Here is a 23,246-nt window from a genome sequence, read left to right as displayed (position 1 = left end):
ACAAAGAACCTTCGAATTTGTGAGGATTGTCATGCTTTTATGAATTAGCGTCAAAAGTATATGCCAGAGAGATCATCATTAGGGACAGAAGTAGATTTCACTATTATAAAGACGGTTCATGTTCTTGTAAAGACTACTGGTGACCAGTTCTCGTAGTAAGTATACAGTATTATTGAAATGAAATTTTCTTTTCCTGACACAATATATGTAAAGAAGCATGTTGTCCAAGTAGAGTTCTTCAACATTGGTGGGTCTTCGCCAATTCTCTTGCCAGAAAAAGAAAGCACTAAATAGAAAGTAATCTGTTCCTATGCAGTTACATTTACATATAGCATCGACTAACATCTTTGATCCTAGAGGCAGGACTCAGGAAAATGAACAAAGCAATAGTTTCCACCAAAAGAGTAGAGAAAAAGAGAATGAATGAAATTTGAAAAGCTTCTCACTAGATATGAGAACTCCATTCTCCTCATGTTGGAGTCTTGAAATCACTAGTAACTGTAACCTGATGAAACCTGATTTCACCATCCAAAAACAGCCAAAGCTCATTCTTCAATCTTCTTATGACTATCCTCATCCAATGTTTGAAGAAATCTGCTGCCATCGTATTTAAGCTCGAATTCTCTAACAAAGAGCTTTGACGGTACTCAAGAACCCATGTATTGGGATCTAATTGCACAGCTGAAGCACCCCATCTCTTCTGCACCCAAGAAGTATTCGCCTCTCGAACAAGGTAGCCAATTCCTCCATCAGACCACTAAGAAACAGAGGACCAAATAGATCAATATAGCAAATCTAAGCTTTCCTGTACACTAAATCATTGATCAAAGGTTTTGAGTTTACCTCTGTAAGTCTGCCGGATAAGATTGTGAATGATCGTTGCGAAAACCCGGTACGAAGCAACCCAGCTGTCTGCAGAGGCCATCCCCATATGCTCACTGTCTCGGTGGCTGATTTGTACATTATACACTTTGAACTTAAGATCATTCCCTCCTGCAATGGAAGCAAAAATTAAAACTTAAAAGACCACAGATCAATCGACCATAATGTTAAGAACACGACCTAAAATATACCCCCCAAACAAAGGCGATTTTTTGATGGTTTGAAAATCTACCTGGTCAATTTCCCAATAGGAATTCGAGTAACTACAATTTGAAATCTCAGCATTCACCGTTCCCTGAAACTCCCTCTCCAGAACCCTCAATTTTCCATTCAAATCCTGCACGAACTGAGAATTCTTACTCGCAGTTCTAACAATTTCCGCCGACAGCTTGGGTCGAATAACCCTAGCAATCGCACACGAAAACCCAGTAGTCACCGCAAGGATCAAACTCAGAACAAAAACCAACGTAACAAACCGACGCAACGAACTCGAATCTCTTCCCCCTTCCTCAACCTTGAATTTCGAACCCAATTTCACTGGAGATTCAAATTTAGGGTACTTCGAGATCCGAGAGGTGACCGTTGTCGGCGTGGTCAAAATGGAAGGGTTAAAGGAAATGGGAGTGGTTTCGACATTATTAGGTCTGGAAGCAGAGAGCTTGGTGAGGGAGCTTTTCTGGACACTGTAAGGCATTAGATCCAAAGTGGCATTGATACTCTCTAAGCAAATCTTGCAATCGCAATTCGCATCTTTCCGACAACCGGGATAGTAACAGCTGTCGCGGGCTTCGGATCGCTCATCGTCTTCTATGGCAGCGGTGGTGGTGGTTGAATTCGAAGAAACGGAGGTTGAAAGGACCGTTTTCATGGCTTTCTTAGGTTTCGTTTTTTCAATGTCCAAAATTTGAGCCTCAAAATAAGAGAGATGGGGAAAATTTAATCCGAGAAGAGAGAGTATCGGTTTCGAAATTTGAATTGCCAACGGTCATATATAAGACGCCACGTGTGATCTATTTCTTTCTCGGCCTTTCCCAGTCAGAGTCAAATATTCAACTTTTTCTCATCTATTACACTTTTGGGAGTTAGTTTAATTTTATTTCATATTGTTTTGAATTTTTAATTTTAGACTACTCTCAACCATTTATAATTTAGTTTCATAAATTTATTTTTTATAGGTAGTTTATTATTTTTTTTTTTTTTTTGTGGAAGTTTGAAATTTGAAAGTATATGAACTAAAATTGAACAAATTTTATTCAAACATCTAAATAGTACTTTAACATAAAAATGAGCTACTAGGTATGAATTTTACTCTTTGTTTTAGACGTTTTAAAATAAATGGTATGCAATATGCATCTCTCTTTTCTTAAAAAGAAAAATGGTATGCAACTCTTCGTTTAGGGTTACATCTTTTCAATTTCATGAGTTATCATTCTTTCATGGATGGATATGTTTTTTCAAATATTAACCAAAAGAGATGTAACTGTTTAAATGATCATAAATTCATCTATAGACATCTCTTTCTTCAAATTACTTTTTGAATTCGTTTCACAAACACATTTTCCCATTAAACTTATCTCCCTTTTATAAATTTGTAAAAGTTTGGTTTATTCCAAATAAGGTGCTACTAAATTAAGAAAGTTAATTTGCTCTATCATAGAAAAATAATTACTCTTGGCATTGTCTCGAGGAGACAAGAGCTCGAATTCTCTCATGTATTCAAGTTTATTTTCTAATTTTTTGTAATCTCTATTTATTTACTTCAATAGTATAACACTACTTTTTGAGTCTCCAATTTTCGTAGACATTTCAAAATTATAATCAGAGGAGGAATTCATTAAATTTCATCTATCGTTGAGATATGACTCAAGTTTAGTTTTAGACTATTGATTCTTTACCATTTTTTATCGAGTTTTTAAACCAAACTAACTTCCTAATATTGGGCCCTGTGTTAACCAAATGGCCCCATCAATATTCATGAATCAATCCACGTTTCTAACTAAATATAATTAGTAGGGATTTAGGACATAACATATTTTTAATTATTCAAAATTAATTTTGATAATATAAAAATGATGACATTAAATTGGTTTTGAGTGATTAAGAATATGTTTAAGAGTGATTTTCAATATAATTTCAAATTCACTCGCATACATTCATTTAATCGTTATCTTTATTTCCACTGAACTAAACTCGAACCAACCTAATTTTATAGTTAACAATATAGTTCTTTATTTATTAAAATATCTATTGCTAATAGGCTAATGGCAATTGTAAACTTTGTTATCAATAGACTCCTATCTAATAATTTAGTCTATCACTAATAAAGTTAAAGGGCCAAATTCTTTGATACTTTATATTTGCTATATTTACCATGGTCTTGTAATAATTTTAAATATCACCCATTAAAGAGTCATAAAATTTCTAATTATAGACGAGTAGATTAGTTTTATATGAATATGAAAGGCAAAGTGGGGTTAGTTGTAGAAGAGAATTTAGTTAATTTTTGGAATTTAGTTTAGTAACTAAAATAACTAAAGGTGGACTCTTCTTGTGTGGCTCAAACTTATTGCAAAAGGCCAACTCATTGCTATATATAATAAAAATTGCTTAAAATTAAATAATGCAACAACTCTTAATAATTATTTTTTGATTAAGAAAAGTCAAAAGTTAAATCCTATATATTTCTTTTACCAAACTCAATTATTCATCAAATCAACTTATTGCTAATCTTTTGAGGTCTCTCTTTATTTTGATTTGTGTCTTTTAATTAATTTAAACCATAAAGACAAATATAGTTCTTTTTGTCCTTTTCAACCCATTTGGCAAACATGTGCATGAGTTTTTATTTTGGCCTTTTTTTTCATTTATTTATTTAGATTCCATTGTTACTTTCCACTCAAATACTTTTATACATTTGGATTTGATAAATAGTCCATAATTTATTATGTAATCTTTTTAAAATATGTATCTTTATGTTCGATTTAGTATAGATTTGAAGATTGGGTTCCTTAAACTTTATGCATTCTATATGATATATTAAAAAAATGAAACAATATTAATACAAGTAGTTAACCCGATAGTAAACTGTCATCTAACCTCTCTTAGAGTTAGGTTTAATCCTCACTTTTAGATTTTTTTTTTATTGAACTATAAAGCCTAGCTCTTCCGTCAACAAAATTTATGGATCCATCATTGCTTGTGTTGGAAGGAAATGCACATTTTCATTTGAAAGAAAAATGTTTTGTTATATGTACCATAAATAAATTTGACGGCCATAGATAGAAATTTCTTACAACAATTAGATTTCACTGCTAGTTTGACCTTATCGCCTTTGACCCAAAAGTTAATGTGCATAAATTTTATTATAAAAAATAATAAAATACAATAGTTTTAACTTCTTTCTGTGTAACTCAATAATTAACATAAAATATGAGTTAACAATTAAAAGATAGGTAGTTTGAATATTTCTATTCCATATACTTATATACTTAAAATGTGTATGCTTTAACGAACTAAATATACGTAAATCTTCAGCATTATGTTATATATTTGCAATGAGTTAATTTTGACATCTGACATATATAATTGAAATAATTAATAAGCATTGAAGTATGGAGATTTATAGTTTTTTAAGCTAATAAACACAGTGAACTAATATATATATATATATATATATATATATATATTTGTTAAAACGGTCAAAACTCAACCAGTAAATAGATGCGTCTATGACAAGAAATGTATGAGTCAGAATCTCATTCATCGTTGATGTACTAAAAGACAAAACATATACTTACCCTTTTCGAACACTTTCCTTCATTTTCGTAACGAATTAGAAAACAACTAAATAAATTGTCGTCATTATTTATATACAAAGATAGAAATCTTTCCATGAGGCTAAAGTAAATTCCCTAACACAACATATATTATTCTGATAATCAAAAGGAAGGAATCATAACCGAAACCCTTAATTTGTTGAGCCTCGTTTGATAATGCTTTTGTTTTTAATTTTTAATTTTTAAAATTTATTTTTCATTTGTCAAATTATAATTTTCACATCTAAACACTTAAAAACTAAATCAAATTCTAAAAACTACTTCTCTGAGTTTTCAAAATCTATAAGCTAAAAACCAAAATTCAAACGATTATCAAACTGAGTCTTAAATAAATAATTAAAAAGCCTCCAAAAGAGAATACAGAATCAGTAGAGCGACAGAGACGACATGTCGAAACCCACCTGAGAGGAGCTAGCGGATCTCGCATACTTCTTAGCCGAAGAAGAAGACGATGGCGACGAAGACGAAACATCGCTGGATCTCCTCCTAAGCATAAGCCTCATTCCATCAGCGACACGAACAGCAGGATTAGATTTAAATTTCCTACAAAACGACATGTGAGCATTGACAGCTTCTTCCAAATTTCCCACCAATGGTTTTTTGCTTCGTTTAGCTTCATCTCTAACAGCTTCAGAACAAAGCCCACAAAGCCATTTTCCTTCAAATTTAGCCTTAACTTCACTGATATAGAACTGTGTGCAATCTTCTTTCAGCCCACAGCAATCGCAAGTGACAACAAGCTCAATCTCCATCCAAAAAAAAAAAAAAAAGCTCGAAACTTTTGTGTAAATTTGAACAAAAGAAAGATGGCCTGAAAATGATATGGCAATTTGGTGAAATGGGTAAGTGTTGGATTTTGAAATGGGTTTAGTTTTTGGGCATCAATCGAGAAAATTTAAGAGAAAAACGAAAAACAGAGGGAATTTATAAAAAGGACAGAGTGTTGGTCGGAAGAGACCTTGAAGAAGAGGTTCTTTAAGGTATTAAATACCAAAATTCCCTTTGGCTTTATTAATTATTATATCATAAATCTTATTATATATATGTATATATTAGCCGTTGACTATAGTCGTCCTATTAGTTGGATTCTTTGTCTCTCTAATTTCAAGAAAAATTCTACCATTTTGTATACAAAACGCACAATCATTAACCATATAATTATAAACAATAATAATTAATTATTGAGGAATTTAAAATTGGTTACATGTGTTTTACCAAACTTGTAATTAAATTATACATTAGTGTGATTATTTTGGTTAAGCTAAGCTTTTTGATCTTTTGGTTTCATTATTGTTTGTAGTTATTCCAATCATAAGTGATTGAGAGCTTACCAAATGCATATTTTAGGTGAGTAACCAAAATTTGAACCTAACAAGTCTTTTTATCTATGGAATATGTGGGATTCTAACAACCAAGGCTTTTTCTTTTTTCTTTTTTCTTTTTTAATAAAGGATCTAACAAAGATGGATGAATACAAATCAATCGATTAAAATTTTCATTATCTTTCTTTGATGACTAAAAAAGTTGGGTCATTTACAAAAATAGCAAAAAAAATTATGATAATAGAGTCAATGTCACTGTATTTTTTAAATTGCAAAAGTAGCAAATTTAAAAGCAGATGACCATCTGATAGTCCTCCCGATAGTTGTCTGAGATATCATTAATTACTTGTCATATTTGTCATATTCACAATATGAAAAAAAAAAAAAAAAAAAAGTGCTATGAGCTGTTTTTTTTATAAATTTTTTTTTCGTTAAAATTTTGAATCTTTGCTCTCTATCTCCGAGAGAAGTGGCAAAAAATAAAAGGTATAGTTTAATTTCAAAGAAAATAGATAAAATAATACTTAAAATTTTAGAGACTAAAATAAAATTTATTTTATTATACATCGAAGAAATATAATTCAATTTAACTATATATATATATATGTATGTATGTTGGTTGAGGCTACAAAATCTAGTATATATTGAAACTTATATATACCAATATATAACTTAAATAATAATGCTTCCTACTCCCTTTGTATCTTAGTTAAAATAAGATGTTTATTAAAAAATGACAAACATAGTTAATTGAAAAGTGTGGTTGGAAAATGCCAAATAACAAACTAGAAAAAAAAATAATGAAAAATACGATGATTTAATTTATTAAAATTTCCAAAAGGGAAAAAAGAGAGAATCAATTCCATTATGAACAAAACGAGTTTGTCTTGTATAAAAAAAATGGTAGGAAAAAAGAAATATAGGTCATTGCCTCTTAAAGGAGATGAAGGCTTAGAGTAGTCATGAGCTGGGGAATATCAATTATTTGTTTTCGTGTTTGTATTTATGTCAACAAATTTTGCTTGAAAATGACCACTAAGTTTGAGTGGTTCAATCGTCAGTGATGGCCTTTCTATGGTTGGGATTCAATGATGCTTGTGTTCGACTACTGTGTCAAACAATTAAACATGTATTTATAGACTTTATTTTGAATTAATTAAACATGCATGTTGTTAAATTCTTCAAATAAACAAATAGAAGATCATTCAAAGATTACTTTCAGTTTAATTTCTTTATCCTCTTCTTGTTCAAACCTCTCATTTTGTTTAATAATGTCCAATTAGTTTAATTAATTTGGTCTACGCTTGAGTAACATTTTTACCTATATGAACTTAATTAACACATGTTATGTATTAAGTATGTTGTGTCCTTTTGCTAGTTTGATTAATTAATTGGTCAATTTAACCATGTTAATTTTGTGAAAACCTTATAGAGCCGTTTGAGCTACAAAACGTTTTGATAGATCTTTATTTGTTTTTACAATATGTGAGGTATCGAAAGAATCAAAACCCTAATAATATAAACTTTAGATCGATTAAATTGAATTATTTGTTTTTACTCCAATGAACTATTTCTATTTGAGCCAAATCAAACGTGGTTTGAGGTATCGTATTTTTCCCCTACCAAAAAGTTAGAAAGAAGGCTATTGTTGGTTTTAGGTAAGGCTATATATATATTAATTAAAATTAGGTTTAGGGTTTTGGCTTTACCATGTTTTGCATTAATTTTCTCCCTTGATCCAAGCAAAATGAAATGACCAATTTAGTATTAGTTAAATGCATGGAGCTTAAAAATTGCCCTCACAAAAATTTTGGACATTAATTAATTTGGGTGATAGCAATTGGTCATTTTAACTTGAAAATTTTGGAAGTGGAAGACAAAATAACATGTTGTATTTTGTTCTTTTTAGAGAAGTCTTGTCACTAATTCCAAACCACTTTTCCATTTTTCTCATCCTTTTTGGGACACAACATCGTGCTATACTTCTCCCTAATTCCTTCTTCATTATTGTTTTATTATTATAATACACACCTAAACAATATTGTAATTATCTTACCCTAAGGTAAGGTGCCATGTTGGAAATACAAACATATATATATATATGTTTATATATATATATATATATATATATATATATATATATATATATATATATAGTTTTTTGTCAACTCAAGTTTCGTATATCAAACAATCAACCATTCTTGAATTATATATATTTAGTCGTTGTATTTACTTTTAAAGTCATTTATGCAAATACTATTTTAAACTTCAATACGTGGTCGCTTTCGATCTTGGCCGAGAGTATTATACATAAACTCTTATAGACACTAATTTATTGTTTTAATAAACAATTAAGTCAATCATAGCCCAATGTTAACATGAACATTATCTCAATCGAAATTTGTAATATCAACTTCAAAGTCTTGGGTTTTAATCCTTCACTATATATATATATATATATATATATATATATATCAAATAGGAATCAAAGAAATGGGAAGAAACATTGGTTTAGTTGTGAGACATGGACAAGAGATTTGGAAGAGACTACCTGGCCAAGAAACATATATTATGTAGGTCATTTAATGTCCACAAGAATGAAAAAGAGACACATAGGAGTGTGGAGCATGAAGGTTGAGAAGATTTTGTGAAGTCCCTACACATGCATTGGCTCTTAGGGTAGAGACCAAATGTTTCTCTCTCTCTCTTTCCTTCCCCATGTGACTTCATTGAGTAATAATATCCCCTTCAAATTAGTTCACACTTTTATTCTTTCGTTTCGAGTTTTCAATCTCCTAGATTTCAATTTTTACGCTTCTTCAAATCTCGATTTTGTACGAAGTACTTATCAGTCTTTGTTATTATATTCAATTAATTTAATTTATTTAAAATAGTTATTGTTAGGGTTGTTCAAACTAAGATCTAAGAGTTTACAAGCACGCCCGAACCGAAACGATATATTGGGGAAAGAGCATAAAAGAGTGTGTGTCCCAAAAGAAAAATGTAAGAGCCTAGGAGTTTGGGTATAGCATTCAAACTAGTAAATATATATACCAATCAAGACATATATGAGTTGAGACCAAACGTGCACCCCTGCAACCTTGAGCACAAAAAACATTTTCGACACCACCTATTATCACCATTTGATACCATTCCAAAGGGAGAAGCTAGTAAATACTCCAAGAAGAAGAGAGTCGACAGATCTTTTAGTGCTTAGTTGAGTTATTTATCCACTACACTAACTTAAGCAACAAAGTGCAATAGGTTAGAGACCACATTGATAATACAGTGATTTCTTAACAAACCGACTCATATAGGATCGAGATGAGATTAGGAGAAACTGGAGTAGAGGTTAAAGGTCACCAAGCACCTACTAGGCAATCCAAAGAGAACCAGATATGAGTGTCAACAGTTATGAAATAAAATTTTAAAATTATTTTTAATGGTGATAAAAAATTTGAGTAAAAACTAATGAATTATTATAACCATGTAATTGTTTTAAATTAATTAATCAATAGATGTTAAAAATAAGGACAAAACTCAAAACTACGTAACAATATATATAACATTTTGAAATTTGGGAAGGAAAGAGAATGCTAAACTTAAAAACTCAAAATTTTTGAATTTGAAGACGAAATAAAAACTAAAACTAAACGCTACGATACGACCACGAACAAGCAATTCAAATGGATAGCCTTGAAAGAGGCATGTGGGGCTGTTGAAACAGAAAAGAGCTATACCTTTGATTTGGCAGCAACAAAATTAATTTTTTATCAGAAAGTACTTGTGAATATTTCATGGGTGCTTGTCTTGCTCTTGCAATCCGACAGCTGAGTGCTTGTCTCTCATGAATGTTTGGCCATTGAAGATGACACCATGGTGTCCCCTCTTTATGTTTTAATGTCACAAGAGCTTGTCCCAAACATCAAATATGGATAATTATTAATTGGACGAGTTCTAGTTTGGAATTGTCAAGTCCCACCAATATATTTTTTTTTAACTTTCATTCATGTGATTATGTTACAATGATGTGGTTGTTATTATGGTGATCGATCAATCTCAATTTGTATATGACATCTTCACATTTTGAATTCAATGTAAGGTTCATGTATGTATACTAATCGTTGTGACAGAGACGCACACAAATTCAGCAAATAAGGAAGAAAAGATTAAGAGGGTATATGGAGTACTGTCTTGGGTCGAGTTGAGCTAAACTTCCGACTTCCCTAACAGTTGGCCATTGTTGAAGTTTGCACATTTGTTAGGAAACTCCATCTTCCCTTCTTACCCACTCCTTTCATTTAATGTTTACAAAAGTTAAAAAAAAAAAATTGTATCAATTTATCCTTGACTTAATAACTCAACAACTTTACACCGAACAGAAAATTAACTGTCATCATTGGAAAAACTTTACACTCCAAATATACAAATTTTCTCCTAACATATTAACTCAATACTTCCAAATTTTCGATTAGTGCTCCAAACTTTTTAACTTTGAAATGAATATTCAACGCATACAAATGAAATATAAATTAAACTCTATACAAAATAACATATCACGAGAGAACACCAATTTGGAGATTCATTTGATCATCCATATATAATACTAAATTGAATTTCTCATCATTTTATTTTAATTACGATATACATTTTTTTGAAAAAATATAAGTTGTGTTTAAGTTGACTACAAAAACCCCTAATAATAATAACTAATACATATACCTAACAAATATAACCTACAATCATTTAGAACTTTAATAATGAAAAGTAAGGAAACAAACCTCATAAATTATTAGTAAGTGATTGATGGTTGAGTAAACACATTATCCACTATATATAACCTACTTCAAATTTGGATTTTATGGTCTATAAAGGTGACATTTCTTTGTTTAATTTTTAAAATGTCCTCCCAATGGGCATTATGTTGTGGGGCAATGATTTCTCACATGGCCTCTCTTTTTACATATTGAATATTTAAATGTATGAAATTAGGTGAAGTGGGTGAGTTTTGAAGAGATACCCTTCACATGGCCAACCCACATGCTCTTACCTTCCAACAAAAGGCCTTCTCTTTGATCAAATGCCCTCAGGGCCAATTCAATCATTCATTCCTCTCTCTCTTATTCTTTTTTATTATACTTTCTTCAACAAAAGAGTTAATTCCTCTCAATATTTTTGCCAAATGACAATAGTTTAAAATAATATCCTCCAATCAATCACCACTAATTCAGTTCTCAAACCCAATATTTAACAAGCTTTCACATTGACACCCAGTTAGTTCTTCTATACATTAAGTTGCTTTTCATTCTTTTATAAAGTATGTAATCGTTCTTGTGGTTATCTAACCATCTTCCAGTTCTAAAGATTCTGAGGTTGTTGACTTTCTCGTTTTCTTAGTTTCTTAGTCGGATGTGCATCCGACTAAGTTTGTTCATTGTCTACTATTAATGAAGTTCTTAGAAAGAATGGGATTATCCCATGAAATCTCGAAGTATGAATTGACTTTTTGTTTTTGAATTAGTTTTATAAATTACATCTCCTAATTTTATATTAATGTCTTTGAATTTTATGACTTTCATTTTTATTCTTATACTAATTTGTTTCAAAATAAGAATTTTTTAATTAAGATAAAGATGGAACGATGACCTATAAAATAGTAATACATGTAAACATAGATGATAAATCTCAATCATGTCCGCATTTTAAGATATTCATTCATAGTTTAACTATTAACCATTGAAATTGTTTCGATACAACAAAATTTTATTAGATCTCCCACTTAAAATAAGTATAAAAATATGAAATGGTACACACCACCCTAGCTTTTCTTTTTCTTCTTTCTTCTTTGTTTTGGGTAATATATAGTTCTGCCATAACAATGTTATATTATAATTTTCCCATTCCCCAAAAATGGTTGTCTAAAAAAAACAATTAAAATGGTTCCAATCAATCAAATTAACAAACAAAAAGTAAATTAAATATTAAAGGATAAATTCAATTATTTAACTTTGTTCTTCAATAAAATTATGGTCAATCATTTGAGATTCCACCAGACGTTTGAAGCAAAAGATTTTTGTATTCTGACCACTAGAGATACACACGAAACTGCCAAAAAGCCAATTCCCCCGTGAATTATAAAGTTATCACAATCATCAATATGTTAATTGAATTGGATTTCACACATACCTAAAATTATTATAAAATACACTTAATTTGTTGTCTCTTTTTTTGTTCATTTTACTTTCTGCTAGATAATACCTTCTTTTTACAGCTTGTTTCATGTTTTTTCTCTCAAGTAGACAATAAATGTAGTAGGGGAATTCAAACTTTCTGTACTTAAAAAGATGTAGCACATGTCAAATTGGTGTCAAACTATGCTCACTTTGATACGTTAAATTGATGTAATAATCATAATACAACTTTATTGATTGATAAATGATAGTGAGATTGAATCCAAAGTATAATTGGATTGTTTTTATCTTATATATTGAAAATTATGAATTTAATAAAAATTACTGCTATTGTTGCTATTACCTCTACTTGTGAGGATCAAACAGTATTAGTATTAGTAATAGAAATAGTAAATATGACAAAGGTGAAAATTTTCAACTGTAACAATCGTAATAATGATGGTCGTAATGGTAATTATATCGGTAACGATAAAACATACGACGTAATTCTCATCAATCGAATTGCATTATTTCATTATATATTTGGATGTAGATCTCATGTGTCAGTACAAATGCATAACATAAGTAAATCCAAAAGTAGTCAAATGATGCCCACTTTCTTATACCAATTGATCATTTTCATTGTACTCAACGTGACCTATATTCAAATTTGTCCCATGTAGATGTAGTTAATAAGCCTTACCGTACCATCTTGAATTAACCATATAAAGTTGCCACATCACAAACATAAGCATTCAATCAATTTCTTTGTTCGCCGCTTACTATTGACTTCTAGAGACGAAGTCATGACAATACCTAACCGCCAATATACCTTCAAACTTTCAATTGTAAATTTTTTAACCTCACCTCAAACTTATCCAAGTGTTAAAGTTAAAATTAAACTCTTAAACTTGTACCATTGTAGTAATTGTAATGATGATACAAGTTTGAGAATCAATTGAATCCAAGAGTACGCACCCCCGAGCTAAGCTGAGTTGGGTGTTATTTTTCTTTTTGTTCACCAATAATTGAAGGGTTTTATTAACTACTTACTCGTGTTAACTCATGATTCTCATCTCATTATTAACTCCCCCAATTAATCTCTCCTGTAATGATCACTAACTTAACTCAACTCCCCAAATCAAGCCTAATTTTATGTATAATTTTGAGAACTCGATTTTCACTACTAAAGTTTGAGGGTGTAATTACAATTGCTACAGCTTACTACGTGAATGGCTTTTGCAATCTTCCCTATAAACTAATACCATCATCAACAATCAGGAGAATATTATATTGTGGTAGAGACTAGAGAGAGTGACAATAATGAGCGAAAGAGCAATGACATGCGTGTGGCGGGTGGTCTGCCCTACCTCAATTATTCTTATCATTTTTCTTTTTCATATATCAATCAAACTTCCATCCCAAAACTGGGGGCATAGATTGGATAAGTGAGGAAGTTAGTAAGGCCCCACCCACGTGGAAAACACAGTCAGCTCGCCACATGATTGGCACCATTATGGATTAAGGGTGGGCCTCCATTCAGTGGTCTCTGTTTCATCTTCTTCAATTCCTAAGATATCTGTAGTTCAAGACCTTTTCACTTCCTAAATCCTAATAATCATTTACAGTCCATCACCAATCTTCCCTCGAACATGAATTTTGCTAATGCTTTAAATTGGAAGTACCTAACAAGTTTCAGTTAGACTTCAACTCCACATCTATGGTGTCGGAGTTTGAGTCTGGAGTTTCCTGGGGAAGGAGACGGAGCAGTGGCAAAGGCAACAGTGAGCTCAGGTTGCAAAGGATTATCAAGGTGGACAGGTTATCGAATGAGTCTTTGGTGACACCAAACATTTGGGTCAAACCGGCACCAATCAGGCCGCCAAGGACACTCCCTCCGTTTGATATGGACATGAGGGTTGCAAAAAGTGTAGCTTCCATTCCTTCTGGACATAACTTTGCTGCTAGCACAAGAACAGGCATGAAAGATGCCTGCAAGAAAGAGAATATTTTTCACTAATTTTTGGTTGAAATTGAAGGAACACGCTGACTAGATGCAACATTGTACTTAGTATACATTACCTGACCAAGTACTGTTATAATCAAAGAATCCCCAATCGCAAACCACTCGTCGCTTATACCCCACTCACGATTTAACCCCGTCACAAGAAGAACCTAGAAAATGACCAGAAAAACAAGATAACTAGATACAAAGTATGGATGGACCACAAACAAGAACTGGTGAATGGTTTCTATCGTGTCACTAACCTGACTCATTCCAAGTGCACAACCAAAAATGGTGGTTACTAGAAAAATTTTCCTCAGAGGAACTTTCTTGAGAAATCCATTATAAAGCCCAACCCCGAGAAGTGACGCTATGGATGTAACAAGCTTGACACGCCCTAGAAATTCAGGTGTGAATCCAAGTTTATTTGTTCTGAGAAACGATTAAACCACTGGTTATTCAGATACAAATTAGATGCTGAGAACATGGAATCTTTAAAGTGAATTAAAATCTGCAATAAGAGGTAAAATTTAGAAAGACAGTGGCCATACGTAAAGAAAAACATGGCAGAATCTGATTGTGGTGTTGCCTGCCACAAGAAAATAAATAAAGTTGGAAGAAGGACATTTCGTTGACTAACAGCACCCCACAATTCAACAACGTGCTGTCTTGAGCTCCGAAGAAAATCATAGTTAGCTGAAGGACGATTTATCCCTCTCACAGGTTGCTCTTTTACAAGAACTGCCACCACAGATGTTATCAATGGCAACAAAGCTGTGACTCCAAAAACAAACCTGAGACACCCAAATCGCCCTTTAGAATTCATAATCAATGCAGTTGTTTGTGTATGGGAAACCAAAGTGAAATTCATCCCTAAACATGTCAAAATGTATCAATTTCTACAAAAGCGTGGTACAAAATTGTTAAAAGAAATGGAATGTTTTCAAATATAGCAAAATAAACCAATTTATTTAATAATATAGCAAAGTATTACTTTCTATCAATGACAAACCCAAATATAGACATCTATCACCAAATAGTAAAATTTTACTATCTTTGTAAATATTTTCAACCGTTGTTACATTTTAAACAATTTTCTTAAAAGAAGATATACATTCAATGCTACAACACAAGCATGGTACAAAATTGATAAATTTTCAAATAAAACCAACATCAAATCTATTTTTTGGTTAAACTTTGAAGTTTTGGCAATGTTATTCAAAGATTGATTTGTGCATTAATCAAACTTAATTTCCTTAAACTGAAATGTGGACGGCCAACTTCAATATTTTTTTAAAAAATGAATGAACTTGCAAAGATTTTGACATTGCTTATTCTAAAATTTGTTCGTGAATTAGCAAGATTTGAACAGACTATGGAAATTAATACAGTATCTAAGTCTATGGTCTAATTTGATAAAATTGGAAGTTCAATTTGATACAACTACAAGTTTAGAGATTAGGGGTTAAAAATTAAAAGCTTCCCTTTATGTAACATCCATGCATGAAGAACTGCAGTACCTTACACCATATGCATCCACCAGCGAACCACTGAAGTAGGAACTCACTATTCCACCAAAAGCCGAAGACCCCCAGCATAAGGACTGAAGAGATCCTGACATACTTTGTGATTCACCACGAGCCCTCTCAACTACCATGGAATCTACGACCTGTACCAGACTTCTGATGTTTCAGAAAAAGAAATCCAAGGTTGCAAACTCTGGCTCATGGCTAAAGTACATTCTTTGTCAAGTAGAATGAAGAGAGAGAGATGACAAAATACATTGTTGAAATCGGCATGCTAATTAGCTCTCTCTCTCTCTCTCTCTCACACACACACACACACACAATAAAAAATAATAACAAATAAAAAGGCTACTGTATAGTTTTGCTCATAAGGGTCAAACTGACCGTTTGCTGGGAAAAAATGCTAGCCACAAATAACAAAGCCCTCCTGACTCTTGTCGTACTGGTGAAGAAAAGGGAAAGGCTTTGAAGGTTTTGTGATGACCAAATAGATTTCCATCTCTAATTGATGAGTTGCCAGACTAACCAAAAAAGCCGTGATTAACTCAAAGTTTGACCAAAAAATCAAGACACTAACAGTAAGGGAGAGACTAGGATATCCTGGACAGATTTCAAGACGCAGGAAAGCCATTACATGTTCCTTTTTTTATGAGAACCTTCATTTCATTGATGATATGAAATTACAAAAGATGGCAAAGATTGCCAAGGAGGCAAGGAATTTAAAAGATAATAATAAATACAAAATTAATGCTCTATGAGAGATGTAAGGCTATAATCACAAAAAAAAAGGAGCTATTATTACACCAAAATATAAATAAGGTGTTCAAAATACAAGTTGAATTCCTTAGATTTGTCCTTAAAGATGCAGCAGTATTGATCATGCCATGTTAACCAAAGGAAATTCTTGTTGATGGAGATACATAAAAGTTCCTTTTCTTTCTTGAAGAGAACCTATAAAGATCATTTTTAGGAGAGTAATAGGGTCATTTGGGAGAGCAATATGATCGTTGAAAGTCGAGAGGACCCTCATCCAGTAAAAGTGATCAAATTGACATATCAAAAGGTTCATCAAAGTCTCTTCATTATTATGACATTTTTTTTATGAAACTCTTCGTTATTATGGCATGGAGTGATAGAACAGACCAATTTGGCGAGGAGATAAGCCATGAGGCTCTCAAGAGCAAGAAGTTAGCAGGACTGATGCATGCATGATGTGACTAAGTTCCCAAATGAAAGTTTTCATCTTTTCAGAGGAAGGGCCTTTCCACAAGATTGCATAAGGATCTTTGTGCAGAAGCAGAACATGGCCGCTAGATGATAATTTTTAGCAAAGGGCTTCGGCATGAAGGATCCTTTTATATCTAAGATCTATCTCCAGTGATCTTTGATTCTAGGACTACGAGGAGGGAGGGGTAGGGTCAAAAGGATAGACCACTCGGTAATTTCCTCTTCTGTAAGGTGTTGCCTGAGGCCCATATTCCATGAAGCATTTTCCACATTCCACAAATCAGCAATGGTTGTCATTCGAAGGGATGGAATGTATAGTCCTTGGAAGGTGGCGTTAAGAAGAGATAAACCAACCCACCTATCGATCCATAAAGAAATTGATTCTCCATTCTCAGTTGTACTCGGTGTCATCAATGCTCAAATCTTTCAATTGTATAATGTGTCTCGTCAAACCCCTCAAAGAATTAAGCTTGGTTTGCCCTGGATGATCATCAAAAGGAATGGTACTATATTTCACCTATGAATCTCTTCTCTATTAAGAGACCATGAATCTCCACTTCTTTCGAAATCTCCAAATCCACTTTGCAAGGAGGCTCTGATGTTTTTTACTTCAGATCAATCAGACCCAAGTCTCCCTCTATCAATGGGCGCCTTCACTGTCAACCCTTTTAGAGAATGAAAACCTTTCCTATCCTTTGCTGTCATTCCCCAGGAAATTTCAGAAATGGTTTTCCAATAAAGATGCTCCTTAGATGAGAGCTTGAAGATAGAGAGTTAATAAGTTGCTAAATTCCTTAGAGTAGCTTTCAAAAAGAGGTGGTGTGAGGCTTGCTGTGGAAAGGGCAGCCTATATTGTCCAAGGCCAAGACGCAACTTTGCATTTGAAGGCAGAGAAGAAGGATTATACTGTGTTGAATGCCAAATTGATGCCTATAAATCTGTTTTTTTATGATTCTTCAGGGGTGTGAGCATATCTTTGTTTGGGGACGAAAAGAGGATGGTGACAGCCACAATTTTGCAGGTAGTTAATAGAGAGAGATCCATACCTCAAAAAAGTTTATGGATCTTCTTTTAGCTTCTAACGATAACATCTTACTAAGCCTAACCACAATTGTATAGAGGAAAATAGATAGGGGTGACCTTGGCAAAGGCCCCCGAGGGCTATGATCTTACCCTACTACCCCAATAAACCATGTTAAACGAATATAAGGTACTCTACTACGATTGAAGAAGACTCTTCCAATGACATCTTAGAATAACCTTGTATAAGGGTGACCATCAAAGACAGAAGAAACAGAGTCAATCAACCAAATAAAGGTATAATCGACCGGGGACAATTTTGCACCCTATATGAGCCTCAAACCAACCAACCTGATTGACCATTAAAAAATCGTAATAAATAATGCATAGCATGTCTTGTGCATGCAATGCTGCTACAACAACTTTCTCTCGTGAGAAGTCCAAAACTGGTTCTTCTTTTAAATAACAACTTTTCCCCCACGTTTTTATCTCTTCATTTATTCCTCTCTCCTACCTTCGTTTTTTCTTCTTTCTTCTTCTCTCCTACCTTCGTTTTTTCTTCTTTCTTCTTCTCTCCTACCTTCGTTTTTTCTTCTTTCTTCTTCTCCTCGTATCTTCTCATTTTCCCTTCATTTTCTCTTTTCTTCTTTTCTTCTTTTTTTCTCCTCTAGTACATTTTTTCATTTAGTTCCAAATTTACGAAATTGAACAACTACAACATATCTAAGCTATTCAAAACCGAGTTATTAGATATTGTATTATAGTATATTTTTCTTTACCCATCAGCTTAATCTTTTGGGTCAATTGGTGATTTAAAATAATATCAAAATCGGTTCGTTGAGGCGGTCCTGTGTTCAAACCTCTGCATTGTTATTCTCTCCAATTAATATTCATTTCCCTTATTAGGTCTTCTTCATATTTCAAGCCTACTATAGTGTGGGGTTACATTTGTCTTCACCCATCAGCTTAAGTTTTTGGGTTAATCAATTATTTAAGAAAAATCTATCTCCCAAAGTTCAGTGATCTGAACATAAATGGAGAGATCATAGGAATCTGTCCATAATTTTGCACCATCAGCAACTTGTGAGAGCCTATATACCCTTCCTAACCATAACACATAACCATCAAGGAGAGCAAGATCGAGAGTAAGAGTAGGTGTACCTCCAATGACTCTTATAACATTCATGGTTGGATCGTTTCACAAGATGAGGATAACATTGGTTCTTCTCCAAGAATCTAAAGCAGCTCAATCGATCTGCCTATCCATAATGTTTCCATAAGACCCTATTCACATTGCTTCTTTCAGACTCTAAAAGGATTGCAGAGGTTGTGTTGGTCTACTTAAGGGATTTGATAAGGGCTCTTCTAATCCTAGAGAAAAGGTCTCAATCATTCCACAAGAGCACAATTATGAGGATTCTTTTGGTCCATCTATGACAAGGGGGAGCTATCAAAATTCACTATGAATATGTGGTTCTTCAACTCCCCGACTAACTTATTGGTCTGACAGCACATTTCCCTTTCTTAGATTTATTTGAAATGGCCATAATACACAGGTCATGTTTCCACAACCAATGAGCGAGTAGACCAAGATTTGGATGGAGCTAGTCTTCCTCATCATATTTTTCTGTGGAGTGTTTATTATATTTCAAATGTCCTAGTATATTCTACAAGGACTCTCCAATGGGTATGGGATCATGGTCTAGAAAAAAAATCAGAATCAAAGAAAATCAGTAACGGGTGGGTCCCAATGTCAAAGCCATCCTCAAAGAGGCCAAGGGGGACGGTGAATCACGAAGAAAATTGGGATGAGCTTTGTTGAGTGGAGCCAGAGTCATTGCAAGAGTTAGAAAAAAGGTATTCAAAGTTTGACTCGATATTAGATGGCCTTGATTCAAAATCATGAAAGCTGAGATTGATCAATATCATGGAGACGTGGAAACTTGTGAAGGTTTGATCCTGCAATGTCACTAGCAACAATTCTTGGCACCAGGTTGAAATGAGAAGCAGATGTCAAGTATTGTGGCCATTGCTACCTAGTGTTAAAAGGAGTGGAGAAGGTTGCATAAAAGGAAAAATTGGGAATGTTATTAGGATATAATTCAGCCATGATTATAGTTACTTGGTAGTTTGTTAGGGTAGGGTGCTTATACATACAGGGAGTTGGGAAATTTAAAGGAAAAATTTTGGAGTTGGTCGACAGTGGGACTTGGCCCATACAACCTTCACATCCCAAAACTCAAGCTTTATAAATAAGTAATTTATATAATAAAAAAAGCCGGTGGTTTGTGGTTGCGAAGCTAATTCTTCCGTTGTATCTTCAAATAAAGCTTTTAATTCACTTTTTTAGGGTAAAATGGTTGATTGACCTAATACAGTCACAATCACAACATTGTTTTTTTCTTTTTCATTTTTTTACTAATTATATGAAGTTCCCTAGAAGTCATAAATAGCCTCAAAAAACAAGCCATTAAAAATATTAAATGAAACTTCACAAAATGAGTTAAAACTTGACTTTTGTATTTGACCAATGGGAAAATTCCATTGGCCGGTCCTACAAACTATGAGGTTACCACTGATAATGGTTTGGGAGGACCAAGGGTGAATAAACTTGAATCAGTTTGTGTTTTATCATTGTGATGTCTATTCGGCTAGCTAATGTTGTCATGCAATGAAATAACCAAGATAGAAAAATACCAACTAAAACTTCTACATCTTACAGGGATTAACAAACAACGATATCAGAGTTTTAAATACTTTAATGAAATGAGAGCAAATAGATGAAAAGCAAAAGACACTTACAACATCTGAGAATGCTACAGAAAGAGATCCAAGGAGTATACAGAAAGCAGCACCATACTTGCTATCGACTAGTGTGGCCATTAAAGTCCATGAAAGTGCACCGAGCAGTCCTGATAAAATCAAGTATGATCTTCGCCGATAACCAAATAGAGGAACAGAATCACTGCATTTGCCGAAAAGCTCATTAGATTTTTATTTTTTTCCTTTTCACATTTGTCTGAAAACAAGGGCATCAGGTTGAAGACTAAGATAAAAAGAAAAACAAAGAAGAAAGACACTTATACCTGATAAACCCATATAAGGGTTTGACAAGCCATGGAAAGGCAGAGAAGCCAGATACTACAGCTGTCTAGTCAATAAATAACTTTTATCAGATATCTAATTACCACAATCTTTTTGCCTTGCTCTAAACAAAATTTTCAAACGACATTAACCATTAGACATGTGATAAAACCATTAAAACGAATGCCAAAATGATATACTCCATTGAAATTTTCATCACAAAGGAAAATGATTCTATGGCACCAAACAAATATGAGATATATACACGAAATACCAAGCAGAAAACAAAAGTGAAAAGTTAGCACACAGCATTAAGTCAACACTTCATGTAATACATTTGTAGGCTAAGACCTAAATATTCATGACCACGGGACTATATATAGTACATACCTCTGCAGGATCTAGGTGTAGGTCATCCTTTAAGTAAAAACTGACAGCAAGCCTTGCTAGCCCTAAAACCCCTTGAACAAAATAAACCATGGCGACAGCCACATTATCTGGAGATAGATCCACACCAAAAATTTTGATGTTGCTTGGGGAATATTTCTTCTTATGAACCGCAGTTTTACCACTATACGACGAGACCATTCCTTCCATGTCATTACCTGGATCATACAGGACACAAGTAGTAAGAAATATGGTGGAATTAAGAATCCCAAAAGGTAAAATGAATTAGTGCCCTCATCCCGGTTCAAATATCACATCAATATTGTATATAAAAGAGCTCTTCTACGTCTAATTCTTTTAGAGATTGATCAAAGGTATCATCAAAAACCATAATTCACCATAAAACCAAAATTTCCATCCAAAATTATTTATTTCCTTCATCAATCGAAACACAAATCTAATATATGAATGTGATCTATTAGTCAACCTTCACTGCGCATGCGAGGGTTCATCGTCATCCTAAACTCGGGAGATTCTGATTATCTGTTTCTATTTTACCCTGCTGTATTTGACACTAATTCTTCCGGGAAAAAATGCGTTACGAAGCACGATTAATTTCGGAAGCAGAAGAAAAACTGCCTCCCCAATTGATCCTCTCTTTATCAATAGAAACGGCTGAATTAATGAACATTTAATTTCAAGAGCTCTCGTCCTAAGATTACGAATTATCTTTTGTGCTGCACCGTGTAACCTATTATTGGAAACCAAACATAATAAAAAAAAAAATTAATAAAAAAAACAAAAAAAAAACTAACAAACAATTCGTATTCAAATCTGAAAGTTCCAAATTCCAAAGACTCCAATAAATGGCGCACTCCACCACATTACAACACGAAACAGAACATAACAGAAAGATAATAATTATCATAATCTTACTACTCCGAGAATTGGGCAAAGACTCGTCACCCATGGGAACGGCGACAGACATGTCGTCTTTCGGTGGGTCCCGACAAGGGGACGGCGTGACCGGTGGCGACTGTGGGCTCCGCTTGAAGGCTCCGGAGAGGGGAGGGGGCGGTTTCCGGCGTATCTTAGAGGAAGGAGGGAAGGACAGAATTGGGTTTTCGAAGCGGGAGATTGAGATTGAGTTTATGATGGATACAGGCATTAAAATGTAGGCCATAGAGGTATATTTAATTAAGGTCCCTAATCTGGATTAGAATATTAATTGTGGTTTAATTAGTATGGAAATGACTAATCTGACCCTCTTCTTCGTGTTCCAGGCCGGAGGAGAACCAACCACGCATTTCTTCTTAGCTACCAAATATGGGTTTGGTATCATAGGTTGCTTTTGCGTGGTCGTGGGGATACACCGCCAATTCTTTGCTATTTTTATTGTGGTTTTGAATGGTATTAAGTTCATTGCGTGTTTTTTCATCCATATGTGAATTCAATTTATTACACTCTCTGATTAACAAAACTATTTTTAAAATACAATAAAATTTTCAAATCCATTTAATCCATGAACATGAATAGGAGTGTATTGATGTCTATAATTTTGAAATTTTTATTATATTTTATATGTATTTTTAGTAATTTTATCGTTTATAATATAATTACTATGAAAAAATACCCCACGAAATGTATAAATTTAAGAAACATAGAATGTCACTCGAACAATCCTTTTCTTTTTATTTTATAATATTACTATTTAATAGATTTGGTAAGATGAATTTTTATCAAATTTTTCTTATAATTTAATCCATAACAATTTTCGTATTAAACCC

At 33.1% G+C, this 23,246-nt stretch overlaps 3 protein-coding genes across 4 annotated transcripts; all 3 read right to left on the bottom strand.

Annotated features, from left to right (window-relative positions):
• Positions 1-78: 78 nt before the first annotated feature.
• On the bottom strand, positions 79-1,792 carry LOC103483702 (uncharacterized). Its single transcript, XM_008440438.3, has 3 exons — positions 1,115-1,792; positions 844-993; positions 79-757 (listed from the first exon to the last, which is right to left on the bottom strand). Exons 1-3 carry the CDS (start codon positions 1,748-1,750, stop codon positions 470-472), a joined length of 1,074 nt encoding a protein of 357 aa, XP_008438660.1. The 5' UTR covers positions 1,751-1,792; the 3' UTR covers positions 79-469.
• A 3,187-nt stretch (positions 1,793-4,979) lies between these two features.
• Positions 4,980-5,702, bottom strand: LOC103483701 (uncharacterized). The gene has a single exon (XM_008440436.3). The coding sequence runs from the start codon at positions 5,468-5,470 to the stop codon at positions 5,084-5,086; it is 387 nt and encodes a 128-aa protein (XP_008438658.1). The 5' UTR covers positions 5,471-5,702; the 3' UTR covers positions 4,980-5,083.
• Positions 5,703-13,534: 7,832 nt separating this feature from the next.
• LOC103483700 (folate-biopterin transporter 1, chloroplastic-like) lies at positions 13,535-22,848 on the bottom strand. Of its 2 annotated transcripts, XM_008440435.3 has the most exons (10): positions 22,396-22,545; positions 21,947-22,210; positions 21,463-21,677; positions 21,075-21,139; positions 20,791-20,953; positions 15,736-15,884; positions 14,767-15,009; positions 14,479-14,647; positions 14,293-14,385; positions 13,535-14,202 (listed from the first exon to the last, which is right to left on the bottom strand). In XM_008440435.3, the coding sequence occupies exons 2-10, from the start codon at positions 21,975-21,977 to the stop codon at positions 13,906-13,908; spliced, it is 1,425 nt and encodes a 474-aa protein (XP_008438657.1). In that variant the 5' UTR covers positions 21,978-22,210; positions 22,396-22,545; the 3' UTR covers positions 13,535-13,905. The 2 variants fall into 2 exon arrangements, with proteins under 2 accessions (XP_008438657.1, XP_008438656.1); XM_008440434.3 differs by lacking the exon at positions 21,947-22,210 and having other exon boundaries at positions 22,396-22,848.
• Positions 22,849-23,246: the final 398 nt, after the last annotated feature.

The sequence above is a fragment of the Cucumis melo genome, chromosome 6 (assembly GCF_025177605.1).
Source record: "Cucumis melo cultivar AY chromosome 6, USDA_Cmelo_AY_1.0, whole genome shotgun sequence".
In the NCBI taxonomy this organism is placed as follows: Eukaryota; Viridiplantae; Streptophyta; class Magnoliopsida; order Cucurbitales; family Cucurbitaceae; genus Cucumis; species Cucumis melo.
The sequence above is the reverse complement of the archived record's forward strand: the minus strand, read 5'-3'. Positions and strand labels throughout refer to the sequence as shown.